Here is a 17,543-nt window from a genome sequence, read left to right on the forward strand (position 1 = left end):
AGCCTGGTACTGGGGGAAGGAAAACTGACAAAAGCTGAAAGCTCTTGTTGGCTCAAATGGGCCACCCACCGCTGGATACAACACAAGAAGATTCTTTTCTTTACAAATTCCATATATACATCCTGACATAGTAGCTTAGGGACACTCTAACAGGAGTTGCAGCCCTTTCTTGATGACTGCCCTTAATAACTAAGCTTCTCATTAGCGGCCAAGATCATTTCAAAGCAAAGTGAGTGTCTTTAACTGTTCCATCTTCTGTTCCCATGTGAGACTTAGAGACATTTTTAGCAAATGAAGTTGGCAGGAGGCTGCAAGCCAATTCCAGCAGGCCAATTTTGTAATGGTACCAGAACATTTTCTCAAATTGAGAAATATATCCTTGGACACATAAAAGTTGCCTACCCCTGCTCTAGAAGGTTCCCATCTTCCACCATCCATTTTTCCAGCAGCCCCTTCTCATCTCCCTTTTTAAGATCTAGTCTGAAAACCACCCTCAAAAACTGGCTACCTATTTTGTGATTTTCTATCGATTCTGATAGGTACTATGCCACAGCTGTGATTACTTCCCCCAATCTGACCCTATGGACTAACAAGGAAGCCTATATTTTTGTCTAGAAAATGAGAAACTACTCTAAGCTTTCCCCCGACTTGCTGCTCTACAGATGCATTAGATTACAATTCCCATAATTACTAGTGATCATGAAAATTCCAGTTCAACTCATCTGGAAGGTGCAACTAGTTAATAATACTAGCACAGAAACTGCTGAGATTCTCCATATAACTTAAATTCACACAGTCTAAAGCAGGGGTGGGCAATTTGTAGACCCCTAGATAGATATTACTGGACTATAAACTCATGCCACCGCTCACTGTTATGGCTAGAGCTACTGAGATTTGCAGCCCAACATTATTCAGAAAGCCAAATGTTTTGTCTAAAGCCAAAAAAAACCTAGAAAGTGGTTTAAATATTTTGCCTCCTCATAACAATACTATGATGAGGCCCCTTCAACAAAATGTAATACCTACTTTTTCATCTTTTTTGCATTGTATTTGACCTGGTAAGCTGCTTGGATTAACTTATCTGGCCCACTGTCAAACTGATGCGGCACGACCTTCTGAAAGTGCTAAAAACAAAATCAAAGTACACAGTCAAACGTGATTGATACTGATACTGTACTCAAACTTTCCAGTGATCCAATATATTACTGCAGCACTGAGCTTACCTGTAACATCCCTTCCATATCAAGTTGCATCAATTCGGCTTGATTCATCTGCAGCAATGCTACACCAACTCGAAACACAATTTCTAAACCCTAGGAATAAGGCAAGTATTTTAGATGTGTATTTCCAATATCTAATATATCATGTTTGAAGAATAATCAATGGGATTTTGAATTAACAGGTTTACTGGAAAATGGATACAGTTTCAGTGCTACAGATTCATCTACATAGAAATGAGGATGTGAATCCACTTTAACTGAGACACAAAATGTCAAGTCTGACCCAAGCAACTACCATAACCTACACTGGTCAACATGGCTCTTAACTGGGTGAATACACAGGCACCAGGGAATAGCTTACCTCAGACATAAATATATCAAATATTCTTGTTGCGATTGGTAGTGGAAAAGATGTAAGAAAAATAGTTAAGAACCATGAGGAAGCATACATGGAGGTATGGAAACTCTGGGCTTGGAAGTGCAGATAAAGTTCTGGCAGCTGCTCCTGAAAGAGAGCCAAAAAGAGAGAGGACTTTATTTAGGAAAACCTTCAGAAAGTTGTTTCTTTGAAACAGATATCTTTTTTTCACAATGACTGTACATTATACAGGATGATCTATCTTTGTATCAAGAAAAAGACAAAGATCTATATCAAGCATATGAAGCATGTGGTGTGAATGTCACACTATGATCACGCTGTCCTCATGCGATAAAGTGAATTCTTTAGGCAAGCCACTACTTAAGGTTATCCATGTTTGTGTGAGATGATATAGAAACATCAAAACATAGAAACAAAATGAGTCAGAAGGGGTCTCCAGGACCAGCTAGTCTGACCCCAGCTCCAGCTGGCTTCACTCATGCAATACGCAACATGCGGCTGTCCAATCTTTCCTTGAACACCCTCACTGATGGGGCCTCAACCACCTCCCTTGGAAGCCCATTCCATATCCTGGGGGTCCTAACCATCGTGAAGGACTTCCTGACATCCAACCTGAAGCCTGGTTCCTTGAGCTTTGCCCCGTTGGAACACATCCTTCACTGCAGGGAAGAACAGGTAATGCCCCTCTTTTACGTGACAGCCTCTCACATACCTATACATTGCTGAAAGATCCCCTTGGAGTCTCCTCTTTTCCAGACTGAAAAGACCTAGTTTTCTCAATTTCTCCTCATATGTCATCCCTCCCAACCTGGCTACCTTTCTTATAACTAACTGTAAAGCATTGATGTTATCTTATTAAGACTATTCAAATATTGGTTAGTATGAAAAATAAAACAGAAACCAGGATGTTCACATTCCTTAGTTAAGCAGTAGACTGTAGATGAAGCCAACACCTTTCCTCCTATAGCCAGCTTTCCCAACCTGGCACCTTAAAGATGCTTTGGACTAAAACTCCTAGGATGCTTGACCATTGGTCATGTTGGTCAGGGCTGATTAGCAGTTGATCTCCACAACCTCTGGAGGAAACCAGGTTGGAAAAGTTTGCCTTAGGACACAGGAATATTTCCCTACAAATTATTTTTGTAAGCATTTTTAGTTATTACTTTCCATGTCGTTTTCCTAATCCGCAACTTCAGGCGGGTGGGGGGGGAGGAACCTAAAGCAATTTATGACACAATCCTATGCAAGTTTAGATAGAAAAAAGTCTATAACTCCTAGCCTGCCCCAGCATGTACATACAATAGGTAACAGATCTTTGATATACCTGTATCATACATTCGAACTGATACATACAAAGGCCCAGCTCAGCCATACTTGGTTTGAAGAGTTCTCTAAGCCGATAATCTTGCATCAATTTAACAAATACACAAAATGCTTCCTCCTCTGGCATCTGTTTTGAAGGAGATCAGTGTCAGCACTTAATAGTTTTATGTTATATCCATCTTGAAAATTTCCAAGAAATTCCTAACACCAACACCACATAGTCACAAGAGTTATGCAATGTATACATGGAAAAAAAATGAAGCTTCCTAGTTTTAAATTTAATACTAAATATTTGTTGCAGTATTGAAATGAGTGAAAAAAGGACATCTTGGTACTCAATCCCTCATGGCTTGATGGCCTCATGGACACCCAATTTTTTACCAGTGGAGCTATATTACAGCAAAGGAAAGGGTCTGCAGGTACCCCTTAAGTTCAATTAGCCACCGGAAAATACTGTACTACACAAAGACTTGATTTGGAGACTACTTATTACCAGGCTCAGCCCTGGTTCCTGAAGTGTGGTTTACTAAAACAAGTAAGTTCTGGCCAATATTAAGTATTGTAGCATGTTCTTTCATGATGTTTGCCAAGAGAGACCTCAGCTGTGTAAGTCTTGCTGACAGATGTTAAATTCCCCAAGTGATTTTGCCATGTTGTAAAGCTATTTCTATTGCATCCTACAACAGCTTTGTAGAATTAGTGTAACACAGTTTGCTTGAAAAAATATTATAATTGGAATTCTTTCTTTTAGCAAACAAGGGAATTATACGTAGACGTTTATTATTCAAGGGTCTAACATTCGAGAAGAAAGAGTAAAGCTCAAAGTCAGAGTTCATGAATTACTAAATAATTATGTGAAAAACACACACCTAGCCAGCAGTAAAAACTAGTTATAATATTCCACAAGAACTTCAATTCATAAAACCCGACCTACCTATAATTATTATAATTAATATTATTATTTTAATGAAGATTTGTTTACCTACCTGCATAAGAAGTAATCCAACAATAAAAGCACTTCCTTGGCAGTAGCCAACCTCACGATCTACTAAAGAATATGCCTAGAAAATTTTGAAAAGGTGTTAAGACATTAAATAGGAGAACCAACAGTATATCTGCTGTATCAAGCGGGAAGCAGGTATTCTGTGGGAGCATAGAATAAGGCAGCGGACATGAAATTCTTTTCCCTAAGGATGACAATTTTATCATTTTCAAACTCTTGCTCCTGCAGACGAAGGTGGACAGACAATGCCAGGTGACATTTAAAAGCCACAGGTTTTAAATGACTAAAGGAGGAAGTCAATATTTCTGCCCTTATCATTAATAACAGGCACAATTAAATCAATTAAATTAAATCAAATCAAATCAATCAATTAAAAGAAATAATGGAACTTTGCACAATCTGCATAAATCCCTACAAATCGCTAAGCTGCCCCCACCCTTTTAGAGAGCAAGATTTGATCCAAATAAACTCTGCACAGGATGATCTAAGCAATTATATGCAGGCTGATCTGAGGTGAAACTTGCTACTGGCTGATATGCTCCATCTTCAAAGAATCCTGGCTGGCATGGAAAAGAAAAGGGTAGTTCCCAGAAGGTGTTAAAAGGATCTAAAATTCAGATGCTGTCAAAGAAGGTCTGGGGAGCAAACAAGCCCCCAAGAAAAATTTGCAAAGAAGTCAACAATTCTAAAGAAGTCAACTATTAAAAAACAATTAAGGCAGTGGGGGGGGGGGGTTATAAGAAGTACTGAAGGCCATGTCACCCAAAGATGAAGGTGTGAAGTGCCACCAAAGCATTAAGGAATTTGCTGTTATAATTCTCTTTGTTCTCCTTTAGCACAAGAATAGGAAGGGAAAGTGCTGGCAACAGAAGGGACACACACAGCTGAAGTGAAGTTTGCGTATGGCCAGGGGGAGCTGAAAGGAAAACAGTGCCCATGCTATTTAGCCACAAGTGCCTGACAACAGTTAAGAACCAACTTGTTCCAGGTGAAATGCTTCCTTTTCTTCCAAGCACTAAACAGCTAAGGGTCAAAAGGGATAGTGCTTAAATGGTCCAAGGCTGGATAAAAGTAGATTTGTCTTTTCAAGTTCCATTTTTCATCTACTCTACACAACACTCAAAGCAGGCAAAAGCTCTTCTTGCTTTGTTTTTTTGTGCCGCTGCCTCAACTGAAAAGAAACCTTCATTTAAGCCACAGGCCCAGCTGAACATGGTCTGTAATCTGCCCAGCCAGCAAAATAGGATATGAAATATTTATAATCCAAGGCAATGGCATCCTCATCAATAGGATTCTATTATAAAGCTCTTGATTAAGTTAGCATACCACAAATACCTTGGCACAAGAGTTATGCTCTAATGATCCCTTTTGTTGCCATAAATATTGTGTATTTGTTTGCAACCCCTGCCTTTCGGGATGGTATCTGTCTATTTAGTACTTAATGTCCCCTAGTTCAAGCTATGCAAGGAAAGTTTTTCGACTCTGGATATATTCCCAAGGCCTCCATTTGCTACCTTCTCGAAGCACACAAAAAATTAGCTACCATCTTGCTGTCATACTCCTATTCAAAAGGAAACAATAGGGAATGTTTTTAGTACATTCTTATGGAGTAGAGTTAATTGACAATTTACATGAGCTCATTCTCTTGGCTGGTATAACTGTCTAGAATAGATGTGCCTAACGTACAAACAATAAGCCAATTCTTCTCTCAGCATCAGAAGCTGTAATTGAAATTGCCAAGCCATTTAAAACAAGTAGATGCCAGTTGACATGTGAATGCTCTAATATTTCAGTTATGTACATCTCTGGCTCACATGAGCCATGTGCCAGGCCAAAATGAGCAAAAGCTTTGCCAGAATATGGCTACTAAAAGCCTGACACTTTAAGAACAGCTTTAGATTGAAGCTGGGATTCCTGATCAGATCTGGAACCCATGTTACAAGCGTACACCTTAGAAATGCTGATGTCCCTTGTCAGGTCTGTCCTTTGGGGCACATCTTAGACATATTAATGTCTGCCTTTCCTGAGGGTGGTTTTTCTCTTTGTATTGTGTTGAACCCTACTGTTTTATCCCCATGTGCCTTTAGCAAACTACCTATGTGATTCCCCCACCTCCAAACTGTACACGCAACTGATAGGTTATAAATGCACCTTGTACAGACCACATTTGTAGTCACTTCAGGGACTGCCTATAAGCCACACGTTATTTCCTGTATGTCTTAATGAACTGTAAATGTTCTTTTAATTGTACACCCCCAGTGGACTCCCAAAGGGTGTTTTTTCACTCTTGTCACATGTAATATGCAAAGAGGAATATCACGGCTCTCTTCTACAGCTGCAAGAATGTCAACACCAGCCTCCAAAAAGGTACAATACAGATTTCAGATATGACTGTAACTGAGATCTGTAAATGCTATACATGTATGCTCCGCACCTTAAGAGTAAGACTCTTCTGCTGTCCATAAAGCAATGAAAATAATGTCCAAGACAACTTTAGTCCAGGGGAAAAGTGTTCATTCATTCTTCTAATGGGGTAAATGCTGCTCCCATTCAGTGCCACCACACTCCCAGTGAAGGTAAACCAAGTCCTGTAGCTAACTTTCTGTGGATACGTCACTCAGCTAGCACTCATTTTACAACAAAGTAAGACAAGCCATTACATATAATAAATATATAGAAGAAAACAGGAGACTATAGTGGATTTTACTAAAGGACCAACTAGTTTAACACCACTCTGCCTCCAAAAGAGAAAGCTCCTAAGCTAATGAACATTTATTTTTCTTTGCCACTGGCATCTGGTACTCAAATCTACCAAATGGTGCTCCCAAATGCAGAGATGACATGAATGGCTAAAAGAAATACACAGTGTACATTTAATATTTATTTTCCATTAAAAATATAACCTGTCAACTTACCTTCATTACATTAAATAAAACCTCTTGCCCAAGGCTGTCTTTTTCTTTAAAAAAATCATGCTCAGGATATGTTCTAGCAATATCCCTTCTGATAAGCTTTTCACAAGGTGAAGTCATTTTCAAGAGTTCTGAATACTGATCCTTAATTGGCATATTTTGAGCTGAGCACAAAAGCTGCCAAACTATTGCTCGGAAATGATGGGGTATCCCTTTTCGAACAAGTTCCTAAAATATTAAAAACAATGCTGATGAGCATAACTTCACTGTACTAAAAGAATAATTGAATTATCCCAATGCAGACAATTTAATTGAAAAATTTCATATTCATGTGTTAAGTTCTCTTTTTCACAAGGATGTGAGAACAGAAAGCTACATGCTCTATCAAGTATAACTAAAAAAGGGAAATGTCAAGGCCAGTGCAGATATTTCACATATTTAACCACACCTAGTTACTACTATGACTGTTCCCTTATCCCTAATTAAAATTCTAAACATACACTGAGTCTGTTCACATGAACATAAGGTGTGTGCTTGTTGCGTGATTAACGGAGTCACATAATGACACTTGCTGGTGTGGCCTGTTGCAATGTATGAACCTGTTGAGGTACAAGGTTTTAACAAGCCCATGGATAGTTGGGTTGTTAACCCCAGCCAGCCACCCTCACTAGGTCTGGGTGTCACAACAAGCCACATCAGCAATTACGTAAACCAGCACACACAGTGTGGGCAAAAGCCACTGTGGTTTATTAATCAACCAGCACCATGCAAAATGGGTCAGTGCCAAGTTAAGCCATCTTCCTGGAAATTGGGTAGATGGAAACCCCAGCGAGACCTGCTTGACACCTTACAGGCAGAAATGTGGGGAAATCACATTATCATTTGCTCAGTAAGGATATGCTTTTTTAATGCATGATGTGATTTTCAAGCCCAGTTCCAACAGTGTGCAGACAATCCTTAACCCTGCTTTCGATATTGAGACAAAACAGAATTAAAGCTCCTGCTTTGAGCCATCACAGCTTTGGAAAAGAATAACTCCCATACTGAATAATAATATACTATTCTCATATGGAAAAAATATTTACATTATCCGCTCTGATTAGATCTAAACAGTTTATTTTCTGCAGATGAATTTTTTATTATTTTTAAATTATTTTCAGCCATTTTATTGCATGTTTCATTTTTATTATGTTTCTTATGTCACTTTAGGAGGGTGGGTTTTATTTTTTAATTGAAGGGTGGCTTCAATTTCTTTTCTTTTCACACAGTGTCCTCTTCCTCCAAGGCCACAGTCGTGTCCTGATCTGTATCAGGGCACTAGATTGTAAATTATATTGTGTCAACTACCTTGTGAAAACCAACAAATCTGGATAGAAAGTACTAAGCCATTATCAACATGTGACAACGGATGTTGCTGCATCAATAGTATGGTTGGGCCACTGTCACAACATAATGGGATGAGTTTTGTTTATGCTTGTGGAGCACTTCTACGCAGATCCTATGTGTCAGTGTCTGAAAAGAGTCACTCACACACTTCACCATCCTACCCTCCCTTTCCTTTAACATTATATCACTAAGTGGACATCTTGACTAAAGACATTTGGAATTTGCCAAGTAAGTATTTGCCTGTCCTATGTGGACTGCACATTTTTTCTCTTTTCAGCCATAGGAAGCATGCTCTATTTCCTCTCACCCCCAAGTATGCTTGCATCTAAGTAGTGTTTGTTTTCACTGATATTTTGTCTTATGTTATCATTACAAAAGGTTGTTCTTGACATACTTTCTGTATGGTCAGAGAGGGTGATATTTGCAAATGCTGAAAAATAAACAAGCATGGTCATTACCACTCAACAGACCTTAACTTGCTTCTCTTTCTTTTTGCGGACGTCCTCCCACTCATTTACAATCCTCCCCCAAAGGATCCAGGAGTCTTCTTCAAGATGGCTGAGGTTGCTAGAAGCTGATGAGCTAGATACAAGCGAGGAACCACTGTTCCTTCTTGATCCATTTACCGATCGCAATGATTTGCTGTCTGTCTCCAACAATCTACAGTAGACACAAATCTGTTCAAATGTTCTGTCCTATTAAAATGCACAACAGCCCAGTTGTTTCATTACAAAACTTTAAAACATTTCCACAAAACCAAACCTGACACACTTTTTCACATGGCCTGCTTTGTTACCCCTTGACTACAGGCAGTAGAAAATAATCTGAAGTTTCATTACTAGAATCTGAACCTTATTTGTTCTTTGAATTTTTTTTTAAACACGGGAGATTATTTAATAGAGCTCATGAGTCAATATCTTAAGATATCTGAAGTCATAAAGGGGAAATGATGCACATATGGGCTTTTATGAGCATCTCCCTGTCCCCATCGGGTCAAACTAAGAACAGAAAACAGAGTATTTTTCAGGAAGAGGTAGCAAGCACAAGAAAAGTTAAGCATATCCTGCCATTCAATTGCCTTCGCATTAACAGCAGACGCATTTAGCAAAATGTGTCTACTGGTGGAATATGCAGTTCCACTCTAAATGGTTGGACAAGTTATGTTAAGCACTGAGAAGCTTAGTAAGTATCAGGAACTAATAAGATGATTAAGGCTGCAGTCATACACACACCTAGGGAATAAGCCCCATAGAACAAACAGCAAAGTCCCACTGAGTAAACTGGAATAGGACTGCACTGTCAGTCAACCAAAACAATGTTTATCATCTGCTACTCCTTAGGAAAAATTTACTCTTACTTTTTCCCAGGTGAGGGCCATATAAAGCAGTCCTCTTTCACTTACGCACTGTAGACCACTTTAGTTTTTATGAAGCACCTTTGAGACATATGATTTACTAATAACCTAAACTTCTTTTATTTTGACTATTCCTCATTTTATAGTTATTGCTCGCTGGTTAATATCCATACTAACTGGGACTTTCCATTCAGCTGCTCTGCAATGCAACGAACTGGACCTCAACACTCATGCGCATTCTCCTCTTCCTCCTTACATTCCTCTCAAAATACACTGAACATAGATTGCTAATCGTATTGTACATGCATACAAGGAATTAGTCATTTCCTCATGAGCCTTAGAGAAACACTGAAGTGTTTTTCAAATGAAATATTCATTTAAGGTGTTTCCCTAAAACAGCAGAAGAAATCATGCTGAAAAACGTGAGTTACATGCATTGCTGGTATCTCAGTACATCCTGAAAAGCCAGTAACCAACACTTGATCAATTTCCAGGTATCTGACTGCAATTGCCAGCACGGAGGAGAAGGGCAAACCCTCAGAAATTGTCAAGCTATGCCCCACTTATGACAAGTCTACTTCCTTTTGCTAGAGATTTAAGATTTCACTGGGCAGACAGAGTCAATGAGGGATGGTGTCATACAAAGCTCAGTTCCACTTTTACTTCCTTAGATTTTTAGCATTTCAAACTATTATAACCTTATGAATGAACCCTAACACACTCATTTCTCCCTGTATATACACACACCTAAGGCAGCTTCTCACTCAGTCCAAGAAACACAAACATGGATTATCAGTGCAAAAAGAAGAAAAAGGCTTAGGACAGGGGACGTTATACAGGCAAGAAAGGTGAGAAAAGGAAAGGGAGTCAGTGAAAAAGTTCAAGGAAAGCAAGATTCAGAACTGTAACCGTTCCAAGGCTCTCCTCTAACAGTGTTATTTACTCTCATGTACAAGTGACTATAGCAGGTACTACTCCGCTTCTTTAATTTTAAGAATATTGGGATCAAAAAGTTAACAAAGCTTCATCTTGTTCCACCAGGTAAAAGAGCAGTGCTCAGTATGTTTGAAAAAAACTAAGCAACCATTTTTATTGCAAGCTTCATGGTAAACAAGTCCAAACTCCAGATAAACTTGGGAAGCACAAAATGAACTCTTAAAGGATATACTTAACATTGCAAATAATAAGCTTGCCAAATTGGGCTGACAGACAATGTTCATATTATGAAGTATTTACCATAATTTTATGGTGTAAATCTTACCTTGATAAGCTCATTGCTTTCTAATGCAGGACTTGCCGTTTCAAATACTGTAAGTATTCAGCAAAAAACAAACTCTTTCATTCCATCAATGATTTACCTTCTACAAATAGAAGTCTATATCCATTAGGAACGAACCACTCCAACATTTCTTGGAGAAGAAATTAACTCAATATGGGGCCAAATATCACTACTAGGAGTGACAATTTTGTACATGTCAAGAGAAAGTATTCCCATTTCCCTTTTTTTTACACTTCCTTTTCTGACTTTTTTTTTTTTTTTGCACATGCTCAGGTCAAAGGACTTGTTTGCTTTTCTTTTTAAACCTCAGTGACAAATACGTAACTGACTCTCTTAGAGATCCAAGAGCTGTTTAACACACATATTTAAGGTTCCTCAGTTTTCCAAGACAGCAAGATAGCAAGGGGGCATGGCAACCCCATCATATAGTCCTTCCAGCACTGCTTTAGTTTTCAGATCAAAAAGGAATTATCGTTTTTAAAAGAACTTATATAATATGCCACATCAGGGATAGGGTACTTTTTCAATAGAGAATAGAAGTTACTCAAAATATTGAAAGGAGATATGGATAAATTGGCCCATCCAAAGCCTGATGGTTGGGGGGAAATACTGGGAAAGGCAGCTGCAGAGGATGGAAGTGTCTGTGAAATGACATAACTGGTGGGACTGGTGGTGGGACCATCTATTTCTGGTTGGCTATAGCACAGAAGCACAACCCAACTATAAAGAACAATGAAAAGCATAAAAGGTGTGTTCGTAAGATAGTTGATAACCACCCATATATTCAAATACTACAGGCAAAGCACACTTCAAAGTTAAATTAAAAGTTAAGGTATTCAAATAATGCCATATAGAAGGAATAGCTTTCATCTTGGTGATGAGTTATGGATACTACAGGTACCTCAATAGTGGCTAGAGTACTATTGTTGCTTCTATCTGCCTCACCTTTCTGCATTAAGCACGCAAAGACTGGGTTCACACCCAACAAACTACCGTGAGTTATTTTCCCTGGGCATTTATTGAAAATGCCAGCCACCATTTTTAAAATATAAGCCATGGCAGAGGAGGCAGGGCAAGGCCTGCTGATAAGCGCAAATTCAAGTAAAAAAGTAGCTGATGATATACACATATAAAAATGATAAATTTCATTTTTCAGCAACAAAATATTGCTGTCCAAATAGCAATGGTGGTATGGAGAAATAAGCCAGGAACATGTAGTGTTATCTTAAAGGAAGAGATTCCCCCTCCAGTTCTGTACTGTCTGAAAAGCCTTGGATTTACTGATCTCATTCATATAGTACAGGATTTCACAGAAACAGGTTAAAGAACTGCTTTCAACAATGAATGCAACTCGTGGACTTCCAGATGTTGTTGGTTCGCAGCTACCAGTCTGGCTTCTTATTGGCTGTATCGGCTAGGGCTGATGAGAATTGCAGGCTGATGGGAACTGCAGTCCATCTGGAGATAAGCAAGTTGCTCACCTCTAGCCTGAACTGCAGATATTATAACTTGCTATCATACAACTCGTGTATTTGTTCAGCGCGTTATTAATCCTGTTCAATATAACTGCCTCTTCACATATCAAATGAAGGGCTTTCATTTGGAACTATTTATTTACTTTTCTAAAGGAAAAGTATCCTTTTCACTGTTCTTTGGTATATGTAGAACCAAAACTGTGAAAACAAAGGGAATATGCAGAAAGCCAATTTATATAATTTAGGGCATAATCCTGTTTAGATAGAAAGGAGTCCTATACCTCCCAGCATTCCTCAATCAGTACGATTAACATGGGAATGCTGGGAATTGCAAGAAGTGTTTCAATCTATTCCTCTACCTTTTGAAAAACCCTGCTAATTTTTAAAGAAAGACAAAGGGGCCTACTTCTTAGCACAGGCGGCTGAAGATTCTGCATCCCATAGGGTGCATTAATTTCACACCTTTCTTTTTCTGTATTATGGTAATAGAAAAAAATTAAGAGATAACCGGTTTGATAATTGTTAGAAACCCTGTGTAGGTTCTGCTTCATTTGGTCTCAGTTAACTCTGACCAGAAGTTAAATGATCTGAGCAATTAGGCATGAACTGAGCTTTGTGATGTGCCAAAGACACAGGTATCAATATGGATAGAAGATCACCAGCAGGCCTTCCTGCAAATGCCAGTCTCCTAGTAGCAATTAAAAAATGCTAAGGCAAACTATTGCTCAAGTCAAGAGCATTTAAATTTTTGTTCAATAAATAATACAATTTGAGGACATTAGCCTGTTTTTGCATTTAAGCCCATTCAGAAGGCAGAAAAAGAACTTCTACAGTCTTTAAAGCAGTTATTAAATTTTGTTGAGACTGTAGTGCCACAATATTTTAATATGACAAAGGCCTGGCCTGTTGGGAAGAAATAGGCAGTTCAATATAAATGTAAGGTATGTTGCGTGGACTAGGGGAAATATCCCATATGTTTTTGAAATAAGATGGAAAGTTGATGATTAAAGGAAATAAAATGTTCCACAGTCTTGAATACAGCTAGTTCAAATGTCCACGAAAGTTTATCTTTTTTAATAAAACAAACTACTCACCCGCATGACCCAATGCATTGTAGGCTGTCAGGACCCACACACCTGGTGACACAGGCATCTTACTGAATTGTTGCACCCAGGCGACAGGCTAACTGCCAGGCTGACCCCACGCAAGTAATTATATGCGTTATAACTGATGGCCAGATAGATCAACTGCAAAACATATAATCCACTGGAACTGATTTTATACCTCCAGAATACTCAAGTGTACCACAAGTTCTTTCCAATCTTTAGAAGAAAGTTCTGTTTAGACTGTACTGAAATCTCTCTCTTAGCAGACCATTAACTGTTCATTTCCTTTCCACGCCGCTCCAGCCTTACGTAAAAGCCAAAGACAGACTGCTACTCACCTGTTTTGTTCTTCTAACTTAGCCAACAACTCTAAGTCATCAGGACTCAGCTCTGCTGGGGATGATGGAGACAATGCTGGAGTAGAGAGTGTGGTAGAGGAGGATGTAGTGTGTAATGAGGCAGATGGACTTGCCACCTGACTGGCCATTTGACTGACAGTGTTCTTCACCCATGAGAGAGTAGAACTCAGCTTCCCTGAAACCTTGTCTGTCGCCACCTGAAGCAGGGGAAAAAAAACAAGCACCTAGCATTGAACAGCTCCCTGGTTAGAACTGGAAGCACCACCACAGCTATTCAGTTGCATATCAGCAAGGTGTTATTTTGGCCTTGAGAGAGTTTCCCTTGTCTGTTTTTGTTCTTCTGTCCCCTTCCCTATCTATTGCCACTGCAAATAATAATGAAGTACAGGGTGAACTGCCTAATTATGTGTCGGCAACAAGTCATCTCAGATATTCTTGTAGATTTTCTGATTCTCTCATATGTGCTTCACAAGAAAAAGCAAATGAAGGGTTAAACAGAAAAACAAGCACCTTCAAGCTCTAGAAAGCTGCATTTCCAATTAGTAAACATCTGGAACACGCTAATAATGCCCAGGCATGTTATCAGCCCTACAGCAAACCTTTAATAACCAGCCTGTACCTATCAGTCATATTATTATTAATAATGGTATAAAAGCTGCCCATTAGCATCATTCTCTCTGGGAAGCCATTATAATAAAAGTGTCAATAACAACATTAAATAAAATACAGTTAAATATTACAATAAATAAACAAGATGAAACACAATACACACACACATATAATCAGATAAAAATATAAATTAATAAAATAAATCAAAACAGTGCCATGAATTTAGATGGTCTTAATGCCATAGGTACATCAAAAAGAAAAGTTTTCATCAGGAGCTAAAAACTCAGTAAAGTAGGTGCCTAATGACTCTCCAATGGCAGGGCATTCCACAATTGGGGTGCCACCACAGAAAAGGCCCTCCTCTTTGCAACCTCCCCCTTGATCTCCTTAGGGAGAGGAACCTGTAAGAGGGCCTCCACTGATGATCTCAAACATCATCTGTAGCACCTGAAAAAAGAAAGAACCTGTTCTAGTTCATATTCATATATTGATTGATTGATTGTTTCACCATATATGCCGCTATATTACTCCACACTTGGGCTCTCTGAGGGGCTTCCTGCTCAACTGGAATTGATGGATATTGCTGCAATCTTTGTCACTGCCAATAAGAAACTCCATAGCCCTCCAAAACAATTGTGGAGAGTGGGCTGAAAAAGGAGGGGCTGAAAAACACCCTTAGCAAGCAGAACCTTACTATTTCTCAGGGAAGTCCATGTCTCCCAGGTGTATCCTAGGACAGTTTTTTAACAGTCCCCAAGGTGCTGCCAGCTCAGGAATGTGCAAAATTAGAAGGCATTTCCTGGAGCGAGAGAGCTAAATGGGTCCCAGTGATCGTTTGGATGTCCTTGGAAGCAACTCCTTTCTGCCCTCAGTTCTGCATGCTACTAAAATATGGTAGCACCTTGGGAAGGAGCATTTGAGAGACTGGGCTTCCCCTAAACATTCCAGGGATCTTGCTGTCCTCCTTTGCACAAGGACTGATATCCCCAGCTGTTTAATAGGTACCAAATGCTTCCAATTGACAGCAAGCAGGGAGATATCTACTTAGCTGCATCCTTAGGGGAACAATTGCCACAGTGGGTACCCACGGGACTTTGCCTAACCATTAGTCATCCCAGCCTTGCTCACTGCTGCACACATGTAAAGGTAACCACCCACAGTCGTACAAGGGTAGCATTTTTTAAAATTAGTTTTCACAAATATATGTGAAAATTAAATTAGGGTTTTCAAAAAATAGCATCCCCCACTGGGTACCACTGGTGCATCTTGCAGGGACTGCTCAGGGATAGTTAAACTGGAACCATGAAAGCCTGCTTTAGAAGTGGCTTTTATGATTTTTTAAAAGGTGTGATCAATTGACCGTGCACCAAGAACAGCCCACAGAGGAGAGGGGAGGAAACATCGCTGTTCCTGTGGGCCCCCGAGAAGACTGTGGGGGGAGGGTGCTGAAAAGAGAGAGGGTGTCCAGGGAACCACAATGTGCCTGCTCATGCGCTGGGCACATCATGGACCTACAAGTGAGTAACTTGTGTGCCGGTCTGGGTTTCCATGCCATGCAAACCCAACTCAGTGCTAAATGGAGTGGTCAAAGCACTTCAGATAGGCTGCACACAGGTGTGAGGGTGCTTCCTTTTTTTTTCCTCCACTGCAGAGCAGAAGTTACCTTTGCATCTGTCTGAGTCTAACTATACAAGGCCTTAAAAGCAATGTCAAAGGGTGCTCAACAGTGGCACTCTCTTTTTTTTTTTTTTTTTGAAGGAAAAGCAGCCAAATGGACCCCCCCTGGGGGGGGCAATCAAACAGGAATATCACCCCCTCTTCTCTGCCCCTGCAACAGACAGGCAGACACTCTAGTCATCAATGCTCCAGTTCCCCTTGATTTTGTTCAAAGGGCGGTCGACGCCGTTTGGGGGCCGAGCGGGGGGCTGGGCTGGCCAGGGGCTTTTGTTGAAATTGGCCCGCCTACCGTTGAATGTTAGGGAAGGGGAAGGTTTTTTTTTCCTCTCTCTTTTCTTTTAACTGCTTTTATAATTTTATTCTGTTTTAATCTGTTTTATGGAGTTGTCCCTGGCCATGTCGACGTTTGTTTCCTGGGGAGAGCACGGGCGCTGCCATTGGCGTGGTCATGGGCAATGGACGTAACAGCGGTGGGGGCTTAACGTGTCCGCGTAGAAGAAGGAGGGACAGATGGCTGACACCTGTCCCTCTTTCTGGTTCTGCCCCCAGCCAGAGGGTGCCAGGTAGCCTTGTCAACCGCCCCTCAGGCCTGACGGTGCTGCTGCTCAATGCCAGGTCGGTCAATAATAAATCTTCCCTCATCCATGACTTGATTGTGGAGGAGGGGGCCGACCTGGCTTGCATAACGGAGACCTGGGCGGGAGAGGGGGGGGGATGTTGCCCTCTCTCAACTGTGCCCGCCCGGGTATCTGGTTCAGCACTGTTCACGCCCAGAGGGGAGGGGAGGGGGGGTCGCTTTGGTTTACCGAGCCTCCATCTCTCTCACGGGACTTCCGGTTCCTTCGAGGCCAGGGCTGGAGTGCCTCTACTTGGTGTTGGGCGAACGAGACAGATTGGGGATTCTGTTGGTGTACCGTGCACCCTTCTGCCCAACAGTCTCCCTGTCTGAGCTGACGGAGACCGTCTCGGACCTGGTGTTGAGGACCCCAAGGATGTTGGTCCTGGGAGACTTCAATCTCCATGCCGAGTCTGGTCTGATCGGGGCGGCTCAGGACTTCATGGCCTCCATGACGGCCATGGGGCTGTCTCAACATGTCTCTGGCCCAACCCATGAACGTGGACACACTCTGGACCTGGTTTTCTCGACGGGGCAGGAAGAGGGTGACCTGAGGGTGAGGAATTTATGTTTGACTCCCCTATCATGGTCAGATCAGTTCCTGGTGAGGTTTGTGCTCTAGAGCGGCCTCTCCCTCTGTAAGGGTGCAGATCCGATTGTGTGGGTCTGCCCCCAGAGCCGGATGGATCCGGATGGATTCCTGAAAGCCCTGGGGGAGTTTCCGGCTGACAAGACTGGTGCTCCTGTCGAGGCTCTGGTCGAACTGTGGAACGGGGAGATGACCAGGGCTGTGGACATGATCGCTCCTAAGCGTCCTCTCCCAGCGGGCTCTGCCCGGTGGGAGA

At 40.9% G+C, this 17,543-nt stretch overlaps 1 protein-coding gene across 3 annotated transcripts in view; it reads right to left on the reverse strand.

The window, feature by feature from the left end:
- Positions 1-17,543, reverse strand: part of EVI5 (ecotropic viral integration site 5) — a 78,159-nt gene that overhangs the window by 47,628 nt on the left and 12,988 nt on the right. For 2 of the 3 annotated variants that reach the window (XM_044432588.1, XM_044432590.1), the window contains exons 2-9: positions 13,776-13,993; positions 8,694-8,883; positions 6,841-7,065; positions 3,909-3,983; positions 2,924-3,049; positions 1,582-1,725; positions 1,224-1,313; positions 1,027-1,124 (exon numbers count right to left, since the gene is read on the reverse strand). In XM_044432588.1, coding sequence (XP_044288523.1) covers positions 1,027-1,124; positions 1,224-1,313; positions 1,582-1,725; positions 2,924-3,049; positions 3,909-3,983; positions 6,841-7,065; positions 8,694-8,883; positions 13,776-13,993 — 1,166 coding nt within the window. The remainder of the gene's footprint in view (positions 1-1,026; positions 1,125-1,223; positions 1,314-1,581; positions 1,726-2,923; positions 3,050-3,908; positions 3,984-6,840; positions 7,066-8,693; positions 8,884-13,775; positions 13,994-17,543) is intronic. The other variant, XM_044432589.1, reaches the window with a different exon arrangement.

This window comes from Varanus komodoensis, unplaced genomic scaffold (genome assembly GCF_004798865.1).
Source record: "Varanus komodoensis strain SLA01 unplaced genomic scaffold, ASM479886v1 scaffold24, whole genome shotgun sequence".
Taxonomy (NCBI): Eukaryota; Metazoa; Chordata; class Lepidosauria; order Squamata; family Varanidae; genus Varanus; species Varanus komodoensis.